The sequence below is a fragment of the Phycodurus eques genome, chromosome 7, assembly GCF_024500275.1.
Source record: "Phycodurus eques isolate BA_2022a chromosome 7, UOR_Pequ_1.1, whole genome shotgun sequence".
NCBI classification, from domain to species: domain Eukaryota; kingdom Metazoa; phylum Chordata; class Actinopteri; order Syngnathiformes; family Syngnathidae; genus Phycodurus; species Phycodurus eques.
In genome coordinates, this window is record NC_084531.1 from 14,011,054 (window position 1) to 14,029,087 (window position 18,034).

Consider the following 18,034-nt stretch of genomic DNA (forward strand, 5'->3'; position numbering starts at 1 on the left):
GTATTCAATGATTATTTGCAATGTGAAGCACCAGAAGCAGTGACAAAAAAAAAAAATATGTGAAGCTATTAAATAAATATTTTATTTTCATTTATCTCCACAGCAATTTTGAGTGTGAACTTGTTACATACAATATGTTTGGAGAAGAGAAGAACTACCCTTTGCTCGTGTGTGTTAATCTTCTCTTTCTATCTCATTTACGCATGACTGTATTCAATCAATAGGCCTGCAGATGGCGCAATGGACGAGAAGAGTGAAACACAACATGTGGTACGGGTGCCACTAGTGGTGCATGAGCTCTCTCCCGAGAAGTACGCGTGCCAAAGTACAATTTATTTGTATTTAACTTAAAAGTCAATGCAGCTGCATTTAATCTTTAAGAACTGTTTGGTTTTTAAACATTGACATAGATACAGTTGATTTCACTTTTATGTACAATACATTTGAATTGAATTATTATCCTCTACAGTATTTAAGCACAGTGTTAATGTCCAAACTCTGCATACTTTTACAGTGGATTACAATAATAATAAATACTGTATATTTTTTAAGAATTAAATCTCTGTCTCGTTTTAGGCTCAACACTTTGTCCTACAGCTAATATATATATTTTTAGGTGGTACTTAGGGTAAAAAGTTTAAGAACCACTGGACTAGAACAAAGTATCCTGAGTATACAAAGGATCCTTGTAAGGGTGTGTTTTTAGGCCAATTTAGTGTTTTTTCATGCTTTGATCCATTGGTGGGGGATGTAAAACCCATGCTGTGTGCTTTAGGTGTAAGAACTCTACCTGCAAAGGTATATGCACTTGCATACTGCTCTCCAAGAGCTAATTAGTGCGGGTGAACCAACAGGAGGAGCAGACAACAGGAGGAGAGGAGAGGAGAAGGGGCAGCAAAACAGGCCAAAATCCAAATGTTAGGAGGTAAGACAGAGAAAAAGACTAATTGCAGACGAGGTGTGTTTAAGCATATGTGAGAGTGTAAAAATAAGTTCCAAGTCAAGATTTAAAGGAGCCATATTTTACCAGACCAACTTTTTGTAGTATTTGGGATGTAATATTGGCTCTCTGGTGCCTTGGTAAACATGTGAAATATGAATTTAAATCGCGGCCTGAAATCAGGTCATTTGAATTTCTACATCACCAGCGAAGCTCTCCGCCTACCTCTCCGCTCCCGAGCCAGCGCTGTCAACACAACAAACACGTGTGCTCTCACAAGTTGGTCTTCTACACAGAGGCAAAAAAAATGAGAGGAAAGGGGGCAGTCTTAGCCAAACATGGACAAAGCGGATACAAAACTGGGTCAAACAGAAGTAGCTGTCAGAGGCTCCTTTTCTGGACACTTGTATGATAAAACCAAGGTTTTTTAAAAATGACATTTTTGAACTCTATGGAGGTGTAAATAGGCAAAATATGGGACCTTTAAATATTTCTACAGAGGTAGCTCATTTCTGTAGGTAGGGCATTCCAGAGTACTGGAGTCTGAATAGGGAATTCTCTAGAACCTGCGGACTTCTTTTTAGCCCTGAGAGTCACTAAAAGACCAGCATGTTGCATTTGCAAGGCTCGGGATGGAACATAAGCTAAGTAAGTCACCAAGATAGGAAGGTGCTAAACCATGTAATATTTTAGGAAGAAGTAACAAAACGTTGCAACCACATCCCAGGTGGACTGGAAGCCAGTGCAAGTTGGCCAGTAGAGGGGTAATGGGATCAAACCTTTTCCTCCTTGTCAAGAGTTTTGCTGTCGCATTTTCTACTAACTGCAGGATTTGAATACCAGACGTGGGAAGACCAGAAAGCAGCACGATACAAAAGTCAAGGCAAAAGGTAACAAATACATAAACTATGGCCGATGCATCGCTCATGGATAGAATGGGCCGTATCTTCATAAACTCGTGAAGATGAAAAAACACATTTCTAGTCACGTTCTTGATGTGCAGTTAAAAGGAACTAATAAAAATAGGGGCAAACACTACTAGTGTTGCAGTTGTGCATTTACAATCTCAAACGTCACATATAGCTTTTATCTTTGAAGCGAATCAAGATCCTGAGATAATCTTGTTGGGAAAAATAAGTGAGAGCCAATTCATGCAGGTAATGTTTTAACACTGGGAAGACAGGATGGCTAGGGCGACTCCTCCTTGCGGTTTGGCAAAAAAAAAAAAGCAATTTTAAAGGATTACAACCTTATCGCTATGAACATATGGCAAAAAAAAAAAAGAAAAGAAAAAAAAGGTCCCAATTAGTTGGTCAGCCCCTCATTTTGCTTTTGGGTGACGAGCATTTGTACAGGAAACAAAAGACAGATGAGATATGGCCTACTTTTGCTCACCTCCTGCCAGGGGTAATGTTAAGGCATGCTACTGCTTGCTGAGGCCCAGTCGAATATAACGGTCAGTCCTTATAGCACTCACAATCAATCCTATTGCGGCACAAATAAAATTGCATACGGCTGCGTATCAAATGGGTATATTTCCTGATACTTTGGTGCCTTGAGTTAAAATTTGTATTCATTCCGTGACCACGCTCATATAAAAAACTTGTACAGGTATCTCAAATCATGTTTGCCCATTGAAATGAATGGAAATGCAATTTATCCGTCCCAAAAAAAAAAAACACAAACATTTTTGTTATGTTTTTTAATAAGGAAATTAGCACTACAATATTGCACCTTATAAAAACACATTGTAATAACATAATTAAATAGATTGTAAAGAATTAACCAGTTTGTGTATCATGATTCATTTATTGCTGCTCTCTCTGTTGTGCGCTACTGTGACTGCGAGTGTTGTTATAACGTGTGTTTACATGTGTTGATGCGCCGTTTGTGTTCAAATATCCTTTGATTAAAGCATTATAACACCCACTCATAGATGCTATTAATTCACATTTTTTTACATGCTGTCGTCTCTCAATATCATGGATTTTCACCTTTCGCGGATTTATCCCCCATGATAAATCGGGGTTCACTGTCATCATTCATCCAAGCGTTTAACACTACACCCATTTTTTTTCTCACAACCAAAACAACTGGCCAAGTAGATGGCTTGTGAGATGAACAAATAAATACAGCGCTCTTCTGCTTTTATTAGGCAATTAACATATCATGTTAGGGTTTTTAATATCTCAAATGGAGGAAAAAAGTATGTAGGCCGCGCCACCCAATGGCTCAAACAAAGAACTCTTCGACGAATCACCATTTGTAACAATGCAGCACTGACAGCTGAAGTTGATGTTTTTGTCCATTTAGAAAAAAAAAAAACACTCATCTCACCACTTTGACATTGAAAATGCTTTATTATAAATAGCAAAAAATACATCCCAAGCAAGGAAATAAATAATGGTAATACATTTAATAGTTATAAATATGTTATAAATATGTAATTTCTTTCCAAATATGGGAATACATTGACAGAGAAATTGGCCAACATGACCGCTGATTGATGGTTATCTTAGAACAACGTATGCAGCTCTGACTTGGCAAAAGAATTCAGTAGTTAGTTAAGGATTCTCCTCATCAGAACAGTTTAAGCAAAACATAAGTTTTTTACATTTGATAATGTTTAATATTACATATCTGGAGAGGAGGGAAAACATGCACAATTACAGTTCATTTTCAATAAATATGAAGTTTGGCTCATGACTTTGTCCCAATTTTTAATTTTGGCCCACTGTAAACTTGAGTTTGACACCAGGAGAATATTATTATTTTTTTTAAACTTAATGGGCTTTGAGGCATAAACGATCATGCCCTACGAAGTCTGCCTGGCAACAAACGTAACATAATACGTGCAATTTTGATCGAACATTTTTTTCCTGTTTCACTTTTAGTTCATTCTTATTTTAGGTAATGTGCGGATCAGTACATTGTTTTTGGAAGAGATATTTGGATGAAAATGTTCATTGGCTAACAGTAGTTAGCACTAATATTTTTCCATAGAAACTATTTTTTTAAATATTTTTTTCCATAAAAAAAAAAATCAAAATCAAACTTTTGTAATCTCGCATGTGGTCTACTTCCGGTGGTCTCCAGAGTAGATGTAGCCCATCGCTCTGTTGAGGGTGATGGCTCGGATGTGGAAGCCTCTCATCATCTTGCACATCTCGCGTCGGTTGGTGAAGCTGCTGTCTCCCCACAAATGGGACGTGTCCTCCTGAAAGCACACACACACACACACACACACACACACACACACACACCGGTGCTTGAAATTTCTGCTTGAATTTCAATGTCGGATTCATGGCTTGACTTTTCAAGGCCTGAAAAACAATTGAACTGTGGGTACAGTTCTCTTAAGAGTTCTCTCAGTAGCTTACTTGTTCAACCCCCCCCCCCCCCCCCAAAACCCCAAATTAACCATCACAAAAAAATTGAAAACAATCAATCAAAAATAAATCTAGCATTTTCCTGTGTGTTTAGCGAATCTATATATTATGACTTTCACTTTTTGAATTATGAACTGAAATAAAATAACTTTTCGACAATATTCAAATTTATTTCATTCATTTTTCCACAAATCAACACTTTTGGTCTGTCTCCACGTTGTCTGGTATTTTTACGCGTTATTAACCAATATAAAGTGTTGAAAATAGATTGAGAACAAATTCATTCACTCTCTCGAATGCTTGAACTGTCTGAACAGTGTTGAAATACTCTTCCCTTCCTCTGTGTCGTACAGCTTGATTCTGGCCTCAGGATTGAGAGACTGTTTTTGTTTTTTTACAGAAAAAAAATTGTTAGGTTAGATACGTTTGAGTAAGCCTGTTTTGTTAAAAATGGATTGCTCTAATGCGTCAGTTCAGAAGGAACTTGTCTGCAACGAAGGTAAGTTTGCGTGCAGATTAATTTCTGCCTATTATACTGTCTTTAGGTAGACAGCTCATTGTTTTATTTATTGCATCACTCGTGAGTCTAAGCCCTTTTAAAAAGAGTTTGGGAAGAGGATTAAACCAGTCATTTACTTTTGCGACAGTGTAATAAAGTATTGATTTTTAAGCATATTAAATGAGCGATTGAACATTATTTTTAGGTGGGGTTGGGGTTGATGTTAGTGTGCAACAGTATATGATCGCAATATAAGGTGTAATTCCAACTTCAACGATCTAGTGTTTGGTAACTCACGCAAGATTGCGTTTTTTTTACTCCTGAAAAGTAGTGATTTTGGAGATGTGAGGCTTCCTTCCGCCTGACCAACAGATTTTGTTTGATCATATTTTTCCCCTATGAGATTTAGAATGGTGGCCTTCGAGGGACTATCAAAATTAAAATTGTCCCTGATAGAAAAAAGGTTCTCCACCTTTGGTCTTATAGAAAAATACCACATTTAATCATTTCAAGTACAGGTAAATGTACAGTAGTTTATCACAGGTGCTGGAGAAACTTGAGATTTGATCCTGATAGCTTATAAATGTTTGTAAACAAAAAAAGATAATACAGTTCTTCCTTAAATTCCAAGCTTTGCGAAGCCTATGGCATCTAAGATCTAAAGTGGAACTGGGAGACCAACAGCAAGACGGAATATCCATCCATCCATTTTCTACTGCTTATCCGAGGTTGTGTCGCGGGGGCAGTAGCTTTAGCAGGGAAGCCCCCCCAGCCACTGCATCCAGCTCTTCCGGGGGGAGGCGCTCCCAGGCCAGCCGAAAGACGTAGTCTCTCCAGCGTGTCCGGGGTCGTGTCCGGGGTCTCCTCCCGGTGGGACGTGCCCGGAACACCTCTCCAGGGAGGCGTCCGTGAGGCATCCAAATCAGATGCCCCAGCCACCTCATCTGGCTCCTCTCGATGTGGAGGAGCAGCGGCTCTACTCTGAGATCCTCCCGGATGACCGAGCTTCTCACCCTATGTCTAAGGGAGAGCCCGGACACCCTGCGGAGGAAACATATTTCGGCCACTTGTATCCGGGATCTTGTTCTTCCGGTCACGACCCACAGCTCGTGACCATAGGTGAGGGTAGGAACGTAGATCGACCGGTAAATAGAGAGCTTCACCTTTCAGTTTAGCTCCTTCTTCAACACAACAGACCAATACAACGGACCAATACAAAGTCCGCATCACTGCAGACGCTGCACCGATCTGCCTGTCGATCTCCCGTTCCATTCTTCCCTCACTCGTGAACAAGACCCCAAGATACTTGAACTCCTCCACTTGGGGCAGGATCTCTTCCCCGACCTGGAGAGAGCAGGCCACCCTTTTCCGATTGAGGACCATGGTCTCAGATTTGGAGGTGCTGATTCTCATTCCAGCCGCTTGACACTCGGTTGCGAACAGCTCCAGTGAGAGTTGGAGATCACGGCTTGATGAAGCCAACAGAAACACATCATCTGCAAAAAGCAGAGATGCAATACTGAGGCCACCAAACCGGACCCCCCTATACGCCTTGAAATTCTGTCCATAAAAGTTATGAACAGAATCGGTGACAAAGGGCAACCTTTGCAGAGTCCAACCCTCACCGGAAACGAGTCCGACTTACTGCCGGATATGCGGACCAAACTCTGACTCCAGTGACCAAACACTGTGACCAAACAGTCAGGGCGTTCGGTATCCCATACTCCCGAAGCACCCCCCACTGGACTCCCCGAGGGACACGGTCGAACGCCTTCTCCAAGTCCACAAAACGCATGTAGACTGGTTGGGTGATCTCCCATGCACCCTCGAGGAACCTGCCGAGGGTGTAGAGCTGGTCCACTGTTTCACGGCCAGGACGAAAACCACACTGGTCCTCCTGGATCTGAGATTCGACTTCCCGACGGACCCTCCTCTCCAGCACCCCTGAATAGACCTTGCCAGGGAGGCTGAAGAGTGTGATCCCCCTGTAGTTGGAACACACCCTCCGGTCCCCCTTCTTAAAAAGGGGGACTGCTACCCCAGTCTGCCAATCCAGAGACACTGTCCCCAACATGTGGCCACAAGTCGAACTGTGACCTAGGGTGTCCCGGTGCCAAGTGCGCGTGTGGACACCCTTATGCTTGAACATGGTGTTCGTTATGGACAATCCGTGGTGAGCACAGAAGTCCACACCATCCGGGTTGTGATCTGGAGTGGGGGGTGGGCGTTCCTCCCAATCACGCCCTTCCAGGTCTCACTGTCATTGCCCACGTGAGCATTGAATTCCCCCAGCAGAACGATGGAGTCCCCAGCGGGAGCGCTCTCCAGCACCCCCACCAAGGAACTGCTGTTTGGTGCATAGGCACAAACAACAGTCAGGACCCGTCCCCCCAACCGTAGGCGGAGGGAGGCTACCCTCTCGTCCACCGGGGTGAACCCCAATGTACAGGTGTTGAGCCGGGGGGCAATAAGTATCCCCACACCTGCTCGGCGGCTCTCACCATGGGCAACTCCAGAGTGGAAGAGAGTCCAACCCCTCTCAAGAGGACTGGTACCAGAGCTGTGTGTGGAGGCAAATCTGACTATATCTAGTCGGAACTTCTCGACCTCACACACCAGCTCGGGCTCCTTCCTTGCCAAAGAGGTGACATTCCACCTACCTATAGCCAGCTTCTGTAGCCAGGGATCGGATTGCCAAGGTCCCTGCCTTCGGCCACCGCCCAGCTCGCACTGCACCCAAACCCTATGGCCCCTCCCACAGGTGGTGAGCCCATGGGAAAGGGGACCCACGTTACCTTTTCGGGCGGTGCCCAGCCGGGCCCCATGGGTGCAGGCCCGGCCACCAGGCGCTTGCCTTCGGGCCCCACCTCCAGGCCTGGCTCCAGAGGGGGGCCCCGGTGTCATGGCAAGGGAAAAGCAAGACGGAATATATATATATATATATATATATATATATATATATATATAAATACCTCAGCAGAGTTCATCCCTCCGTTCAGTCTCAGGAAACAGTTCTGTGAAAAAAACATGATGTCAGGCCATCTAAGAATGGATAACACCCCCCCCCCCCCCCAAACACAAACACACGCACCTTCAGGCTGTGGATTGTTTCCAGGGTTGGGTTCAGAAGTGCTGTTTCTTCTGCGGTGCTTCTGAGTGTCAGGTTGAGGTAGGACTGAATGAGAGCTTCGTAGTGGACCATGTCCTTCATGATGCTCGTCACACATTCTCTCTGTGAGGACAAAATGCACAGCGGCACAGTGTTATGTCTGTGTTTTATATATATATATATATATATATATATATATTAGGGCTGCCACTATCGAATCTTTAGAATCGATTATCCATCCATCCATTTTCGGCTTAGCTCCTGCTTCACCACAAAGGACAGACACTGCACTGATCCGCCTGTCGATCTCCCGTTCCATTCTTCCCTCACGCGTGAAGAAGACCCCAAAATACTTGAACTCCTCCACTTGGGGCAGGATCTCATCCCCGACCTGGAGAGGGCACGCCACCCTTTTCCGACTCCGGTCGTACAGGGACCGAACAGCCCGTATCAGGTGGTTCGGTACCCCATACTCCCGAAGCACCCCCCACAGGACCCCTGAGGGACACGGTCGAACACCTTCTCCAAGTCCACGAAACACATGTAGGCTGGTTGGGCGAACTCCCATGCACCCTTGAGGATCCTGGCAAGGGTGTAGAGCTGGTCCACTGTTCCACGGCCAGGACAAAAACCCCACTGCTGCTCCTGAATCTGAGATTCGACTTCCCGACGGAGCTATTTAACCACCTCGGTGACCTCAACCCCAGAGATAGGAGAGCCCACCTCAGAGAACCCAGACTTTGCTCCCTCATGGGAAGGCGTGTCGGTGGAATTGAGGAGGCCTTCGAAGTATTCTCCCCACCGGCTGACAACGTCCCGAGTCGAGGTCAGCAGCGCCCCATCCCCACTATACACAGTGTTAATGGTGCACTGGTTCCCCCTCCTGAGACGCCGGATGGAGGACCAGAATTTCCTCGAAGCTGTCCGGAAGTCTTTCTCCATGGCCTCACCAAACTCCTCCCATACCCGGGTTTTTGCTTCAGCGACCACCGAAGCTGCATTCCGCTTGGCCAGCCGGTACCCATCAGCTACCTCAAGAGTCCCACAGGCCAAAAAGGCCCGATAGGACTCCTTCTACAGTTTGACGGCATCCATCACCGTTGGCGTCCACCAACGGGTTCGGGGATTGCCGTCACGACAGGCAAAGACCACCTTACGGCCAAAGCTCCGGTCGGCCGCCTCAGCAATGGAGGCGTGGAACATGGTCCACTCGGACTCGATGTCCCCCCCACTCCCCCGGAACATGAGCAAAGTTCTGTCGGAGGTGGGAGTTGAAACTCCTTCTGACAGGGGATTCTGCCAGACGTTCCCAGCAGACCCTCACAAGACGTTTGGGCCTCCTACGTCGGACCGGCATCTTCCCCCACCATCGGAGCCAACTCACCACCAGGTGGTGATCAGTTGACAGCTGTGCCCCTCTCTTCACCCGACTGTCCAAGACATGCGGCCGCAAGTCCGATGACACGATCACAAATTCGATATTTCGTCAAGTACTCGCCTAATCTCCACCCTCACCCCAAAAAGTTTTTTCAAATCTAATCTTATCTTAACTAGCATATTACAGACAGACTTTTTGACCAGACCAGCTCTTGTAGTGGATCACATTTGAGTTTGCAAGTGTTCCTAATGGAGTGGCTTTTGAGTGGATATACTGTAGTTACATACCTCACTGAAGGATGTATTTCTTCGCACCATGCAGTTGAAATTCTGTAGAAAAAGGTCAATGAGGAAAAAAATCCAAAATGAAATATAACCACAAAGCATGAATAAAAGTTGAATAATTGCCATCAACATTTCAGGTTTGGTAATTTCTTTTACTTGCAATATGGACATGGTATAATATTATTAACAAGAGAAAATTAACATTTCAAAATAGTAGTCACAAAAAAATCTTGTTATTGATGACAATAACCATGGATTTATTCATATTTAGGTCACTCTTTAAATAATGTGATAGAAAAAAATGATACAATTGATGTATGGTATGTAGGGATGTATGATGTACTGCCCATGGTCTCCCCTATTACATGTAAAAGTTAAATAAAATTTAATTGTAATTAATTAAATGTTTACAAATAAAAATATCTTAAATACTGAATGCAAATATATCGTATTGTACAACCAAGCGGTACTTAAAAAATAGTAGGCTACATTTGAATCAAATCATTATTTAAATACAGTTTTTTTTTTTCTTTATTCAAGCGCAGTGTTCATGCTCAAATTGTGCATAATGTCACAGTGGCTTTCAAGAATAAACACAGGTACAATTTTATTTTTGGTGTATTGATATATATTATGCTGGTAATTTTAGTATTTTTTATTTTCTTGAGGTGATAGTGTAAAAAGATCGACAACCATCATTGAGAACCATGCTATCAAGGATTAAATTGAGGACTACATCTCACAATCAAGTCGCACTCAGTAAAAAAAAGTTTTCCTTTAACATCATGAAAGTTGCTAACTATAGTTCCCATTTTACAAGACAAAGTGTCACCTGTTGCACTGTAGGCGCGCAGGCTTGCACCGTCTCGGCTGAGCTGCTCACAATCGCTTTGTTAGACGGGATGCCGTAACACACAATGTCCTTTCAAACGCACGCACAAAAAACATTAAGGGCACAGAAGGATGCGCAATGCAATTCTATATACTACTACTGCTACTAATAATAATATAGTACTTACACTGCTGAGAAGGCCTGTGATATTAGCCAAGAGGCTCTTAAGGAGAGCGGAGCAGTTTGCGCACTCTTCTGCGCTCACCTGGTTGTGCACCGGCAGTGATGTGGATGTGCGCCACTTCAGTGTAGATGTGAGGAGCAAACAGCTGATCACGTCTGAATTGGACAGAACATTGAGATTTTAAAAAAAATCAAGCATAGAACCCACCGGCATAAAAGAGCATCGTTTTGTCTTATCGGACTCACAGAAATTAAAGTTTGCCATCTTTGCTGTGTGTGTTCAATGAACTGCCTCTGTCTTACCTGTTGGATTTTTATGTCGTTGATTTGCTTATTCTCAGGGGGGTATTCCCGCCCCTCCCGTGGAGGAGAGTATGCGGTGAGCAAAAGGAAACCCAAAAGCCATTTCCTCATTTAAACTTGAAGAAAAAAAAAAAGGAACTCAGTTTTGAATGGTAGGGAGAAAAGGTTGGTTAAAGTCACGGTGACTAATATTGCACAGACATGCAATGCAGAGGTGTTTTTTGGCCACTTGGTTTCATGCGTGAAATTCACACAATACCAATGGTTGGTTTTAATTGTCTGCATTAAATTATTACAAAAATATATATATTTTTAATTTGTCTATCACTCCATATGTACAGTATCATTTATAAGAGTGATTCTCAAAGTGTGGTACGGGTACCACTAGTGCTATGCGTGGTTCCCCTATTGTACACGAAAGCATCAATGACGTAAATATAAAAAATATGGAATATATTACAAAGACAAGTTACTTAATGTTAAAAAAATGAACATGTTGCAAATATTCTCTCATTTTGAATTTGATGCCTCCAACACGTTCCAAAAAACCTGGGACAGGGGCAACAAAAGACAAGGCAAATTGAGGAATACTCAAAAAACACCTGTCGGAACATTCGACAGGTGAACAGGTTCATTGGAAACAGATGAGTGTCATGACTGGGTATAAAAGGATCATCCACGAAAGGCTCAGTTGTTCACAAGCAAGGATGGGGAATCTGGAGGAATCTCTGCATGTAAAGCAGCAAGGCTGAATACCAACATTCAACGCTCATGACATTTGATTCATCAGGTGGCACGGCATTAAAAACCGACATCATTGTGTAAAGGATATTGCCACGTGAGCTCAGGAACACTTCCGAAAACCATTGTCATTTAGCACAGTTTGTCGCTACATCTACAAATGCAAGTTAAAACTCTACCATGCAAAGCGAAAGCCATATATAAAAAATCTGAGATGGAATGACGCAAAGTGCAAAAGTGCGCTGTGGTCCGATGAGGCCATATTTAAAATTGTTTTTGGAAATGAGGAATGTCGTGTCCTCCGGGCCAAAGAGGAAAAGGACCATCTGGATTGTTATCAGCACAACTTCAAAAGCCAGCATCTGTGATGGTATGGGTGTGTGTTAGTGCCCACGGCATGGGTAACTTTAATGGGCACCATTAATGCTCAAAGGTACATACAGGTTTTAGAGCAGCATATGCTGCCATCCAAGCAACGCCTTTTTCAGGGACGCCCCTGCTTATTTCAGCAACACAATGCCAAGTCACATTATTCATGTGTTACAACAACGTGTCTTCATAGTAAAATAGTGCGAGTACTGTCTCCCGTTGAAAATGTGCGGCGCATTATGAAGCGCAAAATACGACAACGGAGATCCTGGACTGTTGAGCAAGTGGAGTTGTACACCAAGCAAGAATGAGAAAGAATTCCACCTACAAAGCTTGAACAATTAGTGTCCTCAGTTACCAAACGCTTACTGAGTGATAAGCGTTTGGTAAAAGTAAAAGGTGATGTATCACAGTGGTAAAGATGCCCCTCTCCCAGCTTTCTTGAAACGTGCTGCAGGCATGAAATTTAAAACGTGTGAATATTTGCAAAAAAAAAAGTTAATTAGTTTGAACATTAAATATCTTGTCTTTGAAGGGTATTGAATTTAACATAGGTTGAAAAGGATCTGCAAATCGTATTCTGTTTTTATTCACGTTTCACACATTGTCCCAACTTCATTGAAATAGTTTGTAGAATTGTAATAACAGTACTATATATATATATATATATATGAACATCCATCCATCTTATCTCCCGCTTATCCTCACAAGGGTTGCGGGAGTGCTGGAGCCCCTCCCAGCTATCTTCGGGCAGGAGGCGGGGTACACCCTGAACTGGTTGCCAACCAATCGCAGGGCACATATAAACAAACAACCATTCACACTCGCATCTACGGGCACTTTAGAGTCTTCAATTAACCTACCATGCATGTTTTTGGGATGTGGGAGGAAACCGGAGTGCCCGGAGAAAACGCACGCAGGCACGGGGAGGACATGCAAACTCCACACAGGCGGGGCCGGGATTTGAACCCTGGTCCTCAGAACTGGGAGGCAGATGCTCGAACCAGTCGACCACCGTGCCGCCATCTATGAACATATACAGGATAAAATATTTTATTTAAATAATGAATGTACTGTATTATTTTTTGCATAGGTACAGGGTGTGTTGACTTAAGTCAAATGTTCATTATTTTTCATGATTTGAATAAAACTGTTAAACTAATATAATGATATATACTCCCGCGACCCTTGTGAGGATAAGCGGCTTGGAAGATGGATGGATGTTCATATATATATATATATATATATATATATATATATATATATATATATATATACATATACACGTGTGTGTGTGTGTATATATTAACTATTTCAATGTTTTTTTTTTTTTTTTTTTAAATATATATATATATTAGAATACAGTGGCATGGTAGACGTCTGATTAGCACATCTGCCTCACAGTTCTGAGGACGCGATTTAAAATCCAGTCTCACCTCTATGGAGTTTGCATGTTCTGTCCGTGCCTGCGTGTTTTCTCTCCGGGTACTCCGGTTTCCTCCCACATCCTAAAAACATAACATGGTAGGTTGATTGAAGACTCTAAATTGCCCTGAGGTGTGAATGTGAGTGTGAATGGTTATTTGTTTTTATGTGCCCTGCGATTGGCTGGCGTCCAGTAGGTGTGCCCCGCCTCTCGGCCAAAGATAGCTGGGATAGGCTCCAGCACGCCCGCGACCCTAGTGAGGATAAGCGGTTCAGAAAATGGATGGATGGATGTATTAGTATATACTGTACATATAGGTACAGGTTGTATTTACTTACAAATCCTGTTGTTGCCTTTAATGTGTATGCATGCATTTATTTAGTCATTGTAGTGTTTTGGAAAACAGTGATGTGTTTGCTAAAGCAAATAATAGGAATACAAACAGATACATGATGCATGACAGAAACTCTCCACCTTTTTTTTGCAGTGAATGTGAATATTTCCTACAGACATGCAACATGACAACATGACATCGCCCACGCCGTGAGTCTCCCTCTTTTGACATCAAAGAAATCCCTTTACCACAACCGCGATGCATTTGTTGCGTTTAAGCCCGAGAGAGCGTGAGTATGAGAGAGAAACTGCAGTGGTGCGCGAGTGTCAGTCAACAGGAGTTTCCTGGCCTTCAACCAGTGAAACCTGAGCATCACTCTGGCAGTGTACACGTAGGACGACCCGTGTAAACACTTGACAGTAAACACTTGTGCTGATTATATCACACAACGCGAACTGTGAAACAGGAAGTGTTTAGCAGATGAGTGCACAGCAGGGACAAGTGTATATGAAACAAAGTTTATTCTTTATTTTACATATCTGTACATATACATTTTCTTCCCTCAAATAAAGTTTCTGAACACAGTAGAATGAAAACGATATTAACACACCGATTCTTTTGGAAAATGACTCGTGTCCGAAAAAATCAACATTCACAAAATGTTGAAGCGCTATCCGAGTGAATGTATTCACCAAAAGCTACGACTCCACTACAAGGCAGGCATGTTTTCCTTTACACTCTTAGCACCTTCAAATAAACATTTCTCAGTTGAAAACTACCATTTGTGCAGAATAAAAACAGGTTGAAATACTTTACAGTCCAACTTAAAATGCTCCGAAGATAATTAGCCATCTTTTTTTTTTTTTTTTTTTTTTAAATACAGTGTTGTTTCTTGTTTTAAAGACTTTCTACTAAAGTTTTCACTATGACTTGACTTTTTTCCCACAATTTTTTGCATTTGACAGTAATAATTTAGTGGCGAATGTAGAAAGTTGTAAGGAAACGAGAGCGAAGCAAGGCCGATCACTGCACAGGAAGCTGGGACAGAATCCATGACAATACACAATCCCTTTCCTCTGCTCCTTCCCGGGGAAGTAGGACGCGCTACCCCGAGATTAAGCCACGCAAGCGGATGAAAGATGGCGGCGGTCTTTTGTGCTGGAGATTTGAGGGGGTCTGGGCAGGAGAGCAGGTGGAGAAGGTGGGTAAGGAGACAAGCGGGCAAACTTGGATCAAGATGGAGGCGTGATGGTGTGGCGAAGGGCTTCATTTGGTCTAGGCAGTGGGAGGGTTAGGGGGTGAAGGTGGAGCCGGATGGGGGGGAGGAGGGGGGCTGCATCTTATTTGGATAGGGTCTTCTCAGCCAAATGTTTCTGCTGGCTCTCAGCATGCCTGGAAGGAAGACAAAGACAAAACTATGCTTGGGAATAGTCCATATTTTACAAAAGCCAAAAGCTAAATCTAAATCCAGTGCTGGGTCATCACAATCTAAATTCAGATATTTGTTTCATGAAATTTTATTACTGACCAGTGGTATGCGGTGAGGTTCGTGGCTAGTGAGGCACCGACATTAGAATCACATTTACAAATTTATGAGCTCAACAGAGTGGTGTACGTGCCAGTAAATTAGCAGCCTGACACTTAATACTACTGGTAAACATCAGATTTTATGACCTGATGTTTGAAGCAGATCTTACATCTGCAAAGTTGGGCTTCCATTATTAATTCGATGCCGTTTCAATTGATCGTCCGGTTTTAAGATTTTTTTTTTTATGGTTATGTTTGGCTTTCATTTGGAGAAAATCTTCAGAATGCACAGACTGCAGCTGCCACGTTATTTTCTTCACAACCGAGCAAGCAAGTTGGTTTCGTCTTCCTGAATCCAGTCTGCAAATGCGCAGACTAGTCCTTTGCATTAGAAGGGATAGGGATCTTTTTGATGTGTTTTTAAGGGTGTGAATTAAGACTAAAACAATAATAATTATTTTAAATTGAAGAAAAATGTATAAATCTCTTTTTTGAGACACTTTGGGGGCCCCAGGAAATCACGGGGCTGTCTGTTTCATCTAAATCCACCACCTTGCGCTTTATCGGCTCTTTATTGCGACCAGAAAAACTAAATAGTTTACTCACAAATGTTAAATACATTAGCCTGACTGACAGATTTGAATGTATATTCAAGTTAATTTATTAAAGTGTTCGAAAACATTATTTTGGAGATGAGAAGAAAGCCAGAAACAGGCACTTGGCCATTACAAAGCTCATCGACCCATTTAGTTAGGGATTGCGCAGTCTGAGGTGAGGCGAGGCTGCTCGCTGACGCACTTCAAGTCTCGCCCACGTATTTCAATAGAATACGCAAATTCAGCAATTTTGACGATGAGGCATGGACATTATTGGATTTAAGAAGAAAATAAATATAAAGCACTGACCAGAGATCTCAAATTGAAAATACTTTTACTCATCATTATTGGTTTATTTCTTTCCTCTCCTCTGATTGCATGTCCCTGAAGGTGACATATTGCGACTCAGAGACAGTTTTCATTTTTCGGGGACGGCGTCAATTACTCATGGCTTTTCACTATTTGTGGCAGGGCTCGGTCCTAAACCCCTTTTTCCTGTAATCTATTCCCAACAGTCTAGTGATTCATTCATTTTGAAGCATTCTCTTGGCTGTATGTGGATGTTAGTTTTTTTTTTGTCCAATTAGATATCAGCTTCTATAGTATGTGTGCCCATGTCAATCCAATCTGCCCAGGTCCTTCGGAATAAGTAGCGAAGACCAATGTAACTTAAACTATATTTGCAATGGAACTGTTTTTTTTTTTTTTTTTTTTTACAAATCGAATTTCAAATTCAGCTCACAGGACTAGAGTGCTGGCCCCCAATGGCAGCATTTTCCCGTCCTCTGGTTGGTTGGTCAGAGCAAAACTGTTATGCCAAAAGTCGACCAGCAAAACACGTCTGTAACAATCCGCCCACATTAATACATTTTGTTAGCCTAATAGCATAATTACCTAACCGTAACCCTAACACTAACGAAAACCCTGATAATACTAACCTAAAACTAAATCTTAACCCTAAGAGGGAGGGAAACAATATAACGGTCCGTCACCTAGTGAGATCCTCGATGTCGACCAGCATGGCATCTTGTTCCATGTGGAGCTCATCTCGAACCACCAGCAGCTGTACTAACTCCTCGTTCAGACCTATACAGCACAGCACAGCACAGACACGATGAGACACATTATTCATCCATCCATTTTCTACACTATAGTGCTTTTCTGGGTGGCGGGTGAGCTGGAGTCTATCCCACTCTACCTGACTGGTCGCCAGAGATAGACAAACAAGCATTCATGCTCACATGAACACCTATGGATAATTTAGAGTCTTTGATGGGCTTATACATTTTGTCGGAATGTTGGCGTGCCCGGAGACAACCCACGCAAGTGCGGGGGAGAAAACGCAAACTCCACACTGGAAGGCCTCAGAGGAGATTCCAACCCCTCGAATGTGAGTTTGATGTGCTAACCACCAAACTCCTCCCACATACCACTGTGCTACCACACATGAGTTTATTCATTCATTTTCCATACTGCTTAGTGGTGACTTGTCAACATCAAGCCCATTTTCTCAAAACACAGTCAACACTAAAGGTGATAATGATGAATGTTTAAATGTGATGTGAAGTGTTCTAATACAAAACAAAACAAACATATTTTTAAAAAACAACAACAACAACAACAAAGAAAAAAAGAAAAAACAAACATCCTCGAAAAGGTTCAGTGCCAGTAAGAATGTCAAACTACACGTTTCAGGTACTTTCCCTGAGGAACACCAACAAAATCATGTGCTTTGTAAGTTCCAAACTATCGCAAAGAGCTGCACTTATTCTCCATGTAATTGAGAGGTTATTTGCGTGTATGATTCCGTAACTGAGTGGGGAGTAAGCAAGATTAAGAGTAACATGCTGGACTTTCACATCTGCTGAGGGTTTCTACAAATGAAAGTAGAAGTCACAGATACAGTGAATGTGTTGAATCATGAATCATTGTACAGTATGCTAAGTATGAAGAGAGTAGGCCTGTTACGATAAAATGTTTTTAAGATGATATATTGTCCCCCAAGTTGTTTTTAAATGCCTCTGAAATCATGAAAAATAAGGCCGGCCTTGTTATTTTTCCGTTATTTATTTAATTAAAATGTTTTGCTTTCAAATCACTATCATTGTTATTATTATAATTTCC

General features: G+C 42.4%; 2 protein-coding genes across 6 annotated transcripts in view; both read right to left on the reverse strand.

The window, feature by feature from the left end:
- Positions 1–3,357: 3,357 nt before the first annotated feature.
- On the reverse strand, positions 3,358–10,774 carry il12a (interleukin 12a; the record flags this gene model as incomplete). The annotated part of the gene is made up of 6 exons (XM_061682174.1): positions 3,358–4,157; positions 7,801–7,842; positions 7,920–8,060; positions 9,603–9,644; positions 10,432–10,521; positions 10,619–10,774. Coding segments are annotated over 6 exons (612 nt in total), but the record flags the coding sequence as incomplete, so codon positions are not given.
- Positions 10,775–14,635: 3,861 nt separating this feature from the next.
- schip1 (schwannomin interacting protein 1) overlaps positions 14,636–18,034 on the reverse strand; it is a 218,894-nt gene continuing 215,495 nt past the window's right edge. For all 5 annotated transcript variants that reach the window (XM_061680789.1, XM_061680790.1, XM_061680792.1 and 2 more), the window contains 2 exons: positions 16,903–16,996; positions 14,636–15,179 (listed from right to left, as the gene is read on the reverse strand). In XM_061680789.1, coding sequence (XP_061536773.1) covers positions 15,128–15,179; positions 16,903–16,996 — 146 coding nt within the window. In that variant the 3' untranslated portion in view covers positions 14,636–15,127. The remainder of the gene's footprint in view (positions 15,180–16,902; positions 16,997–18,034) is intronic.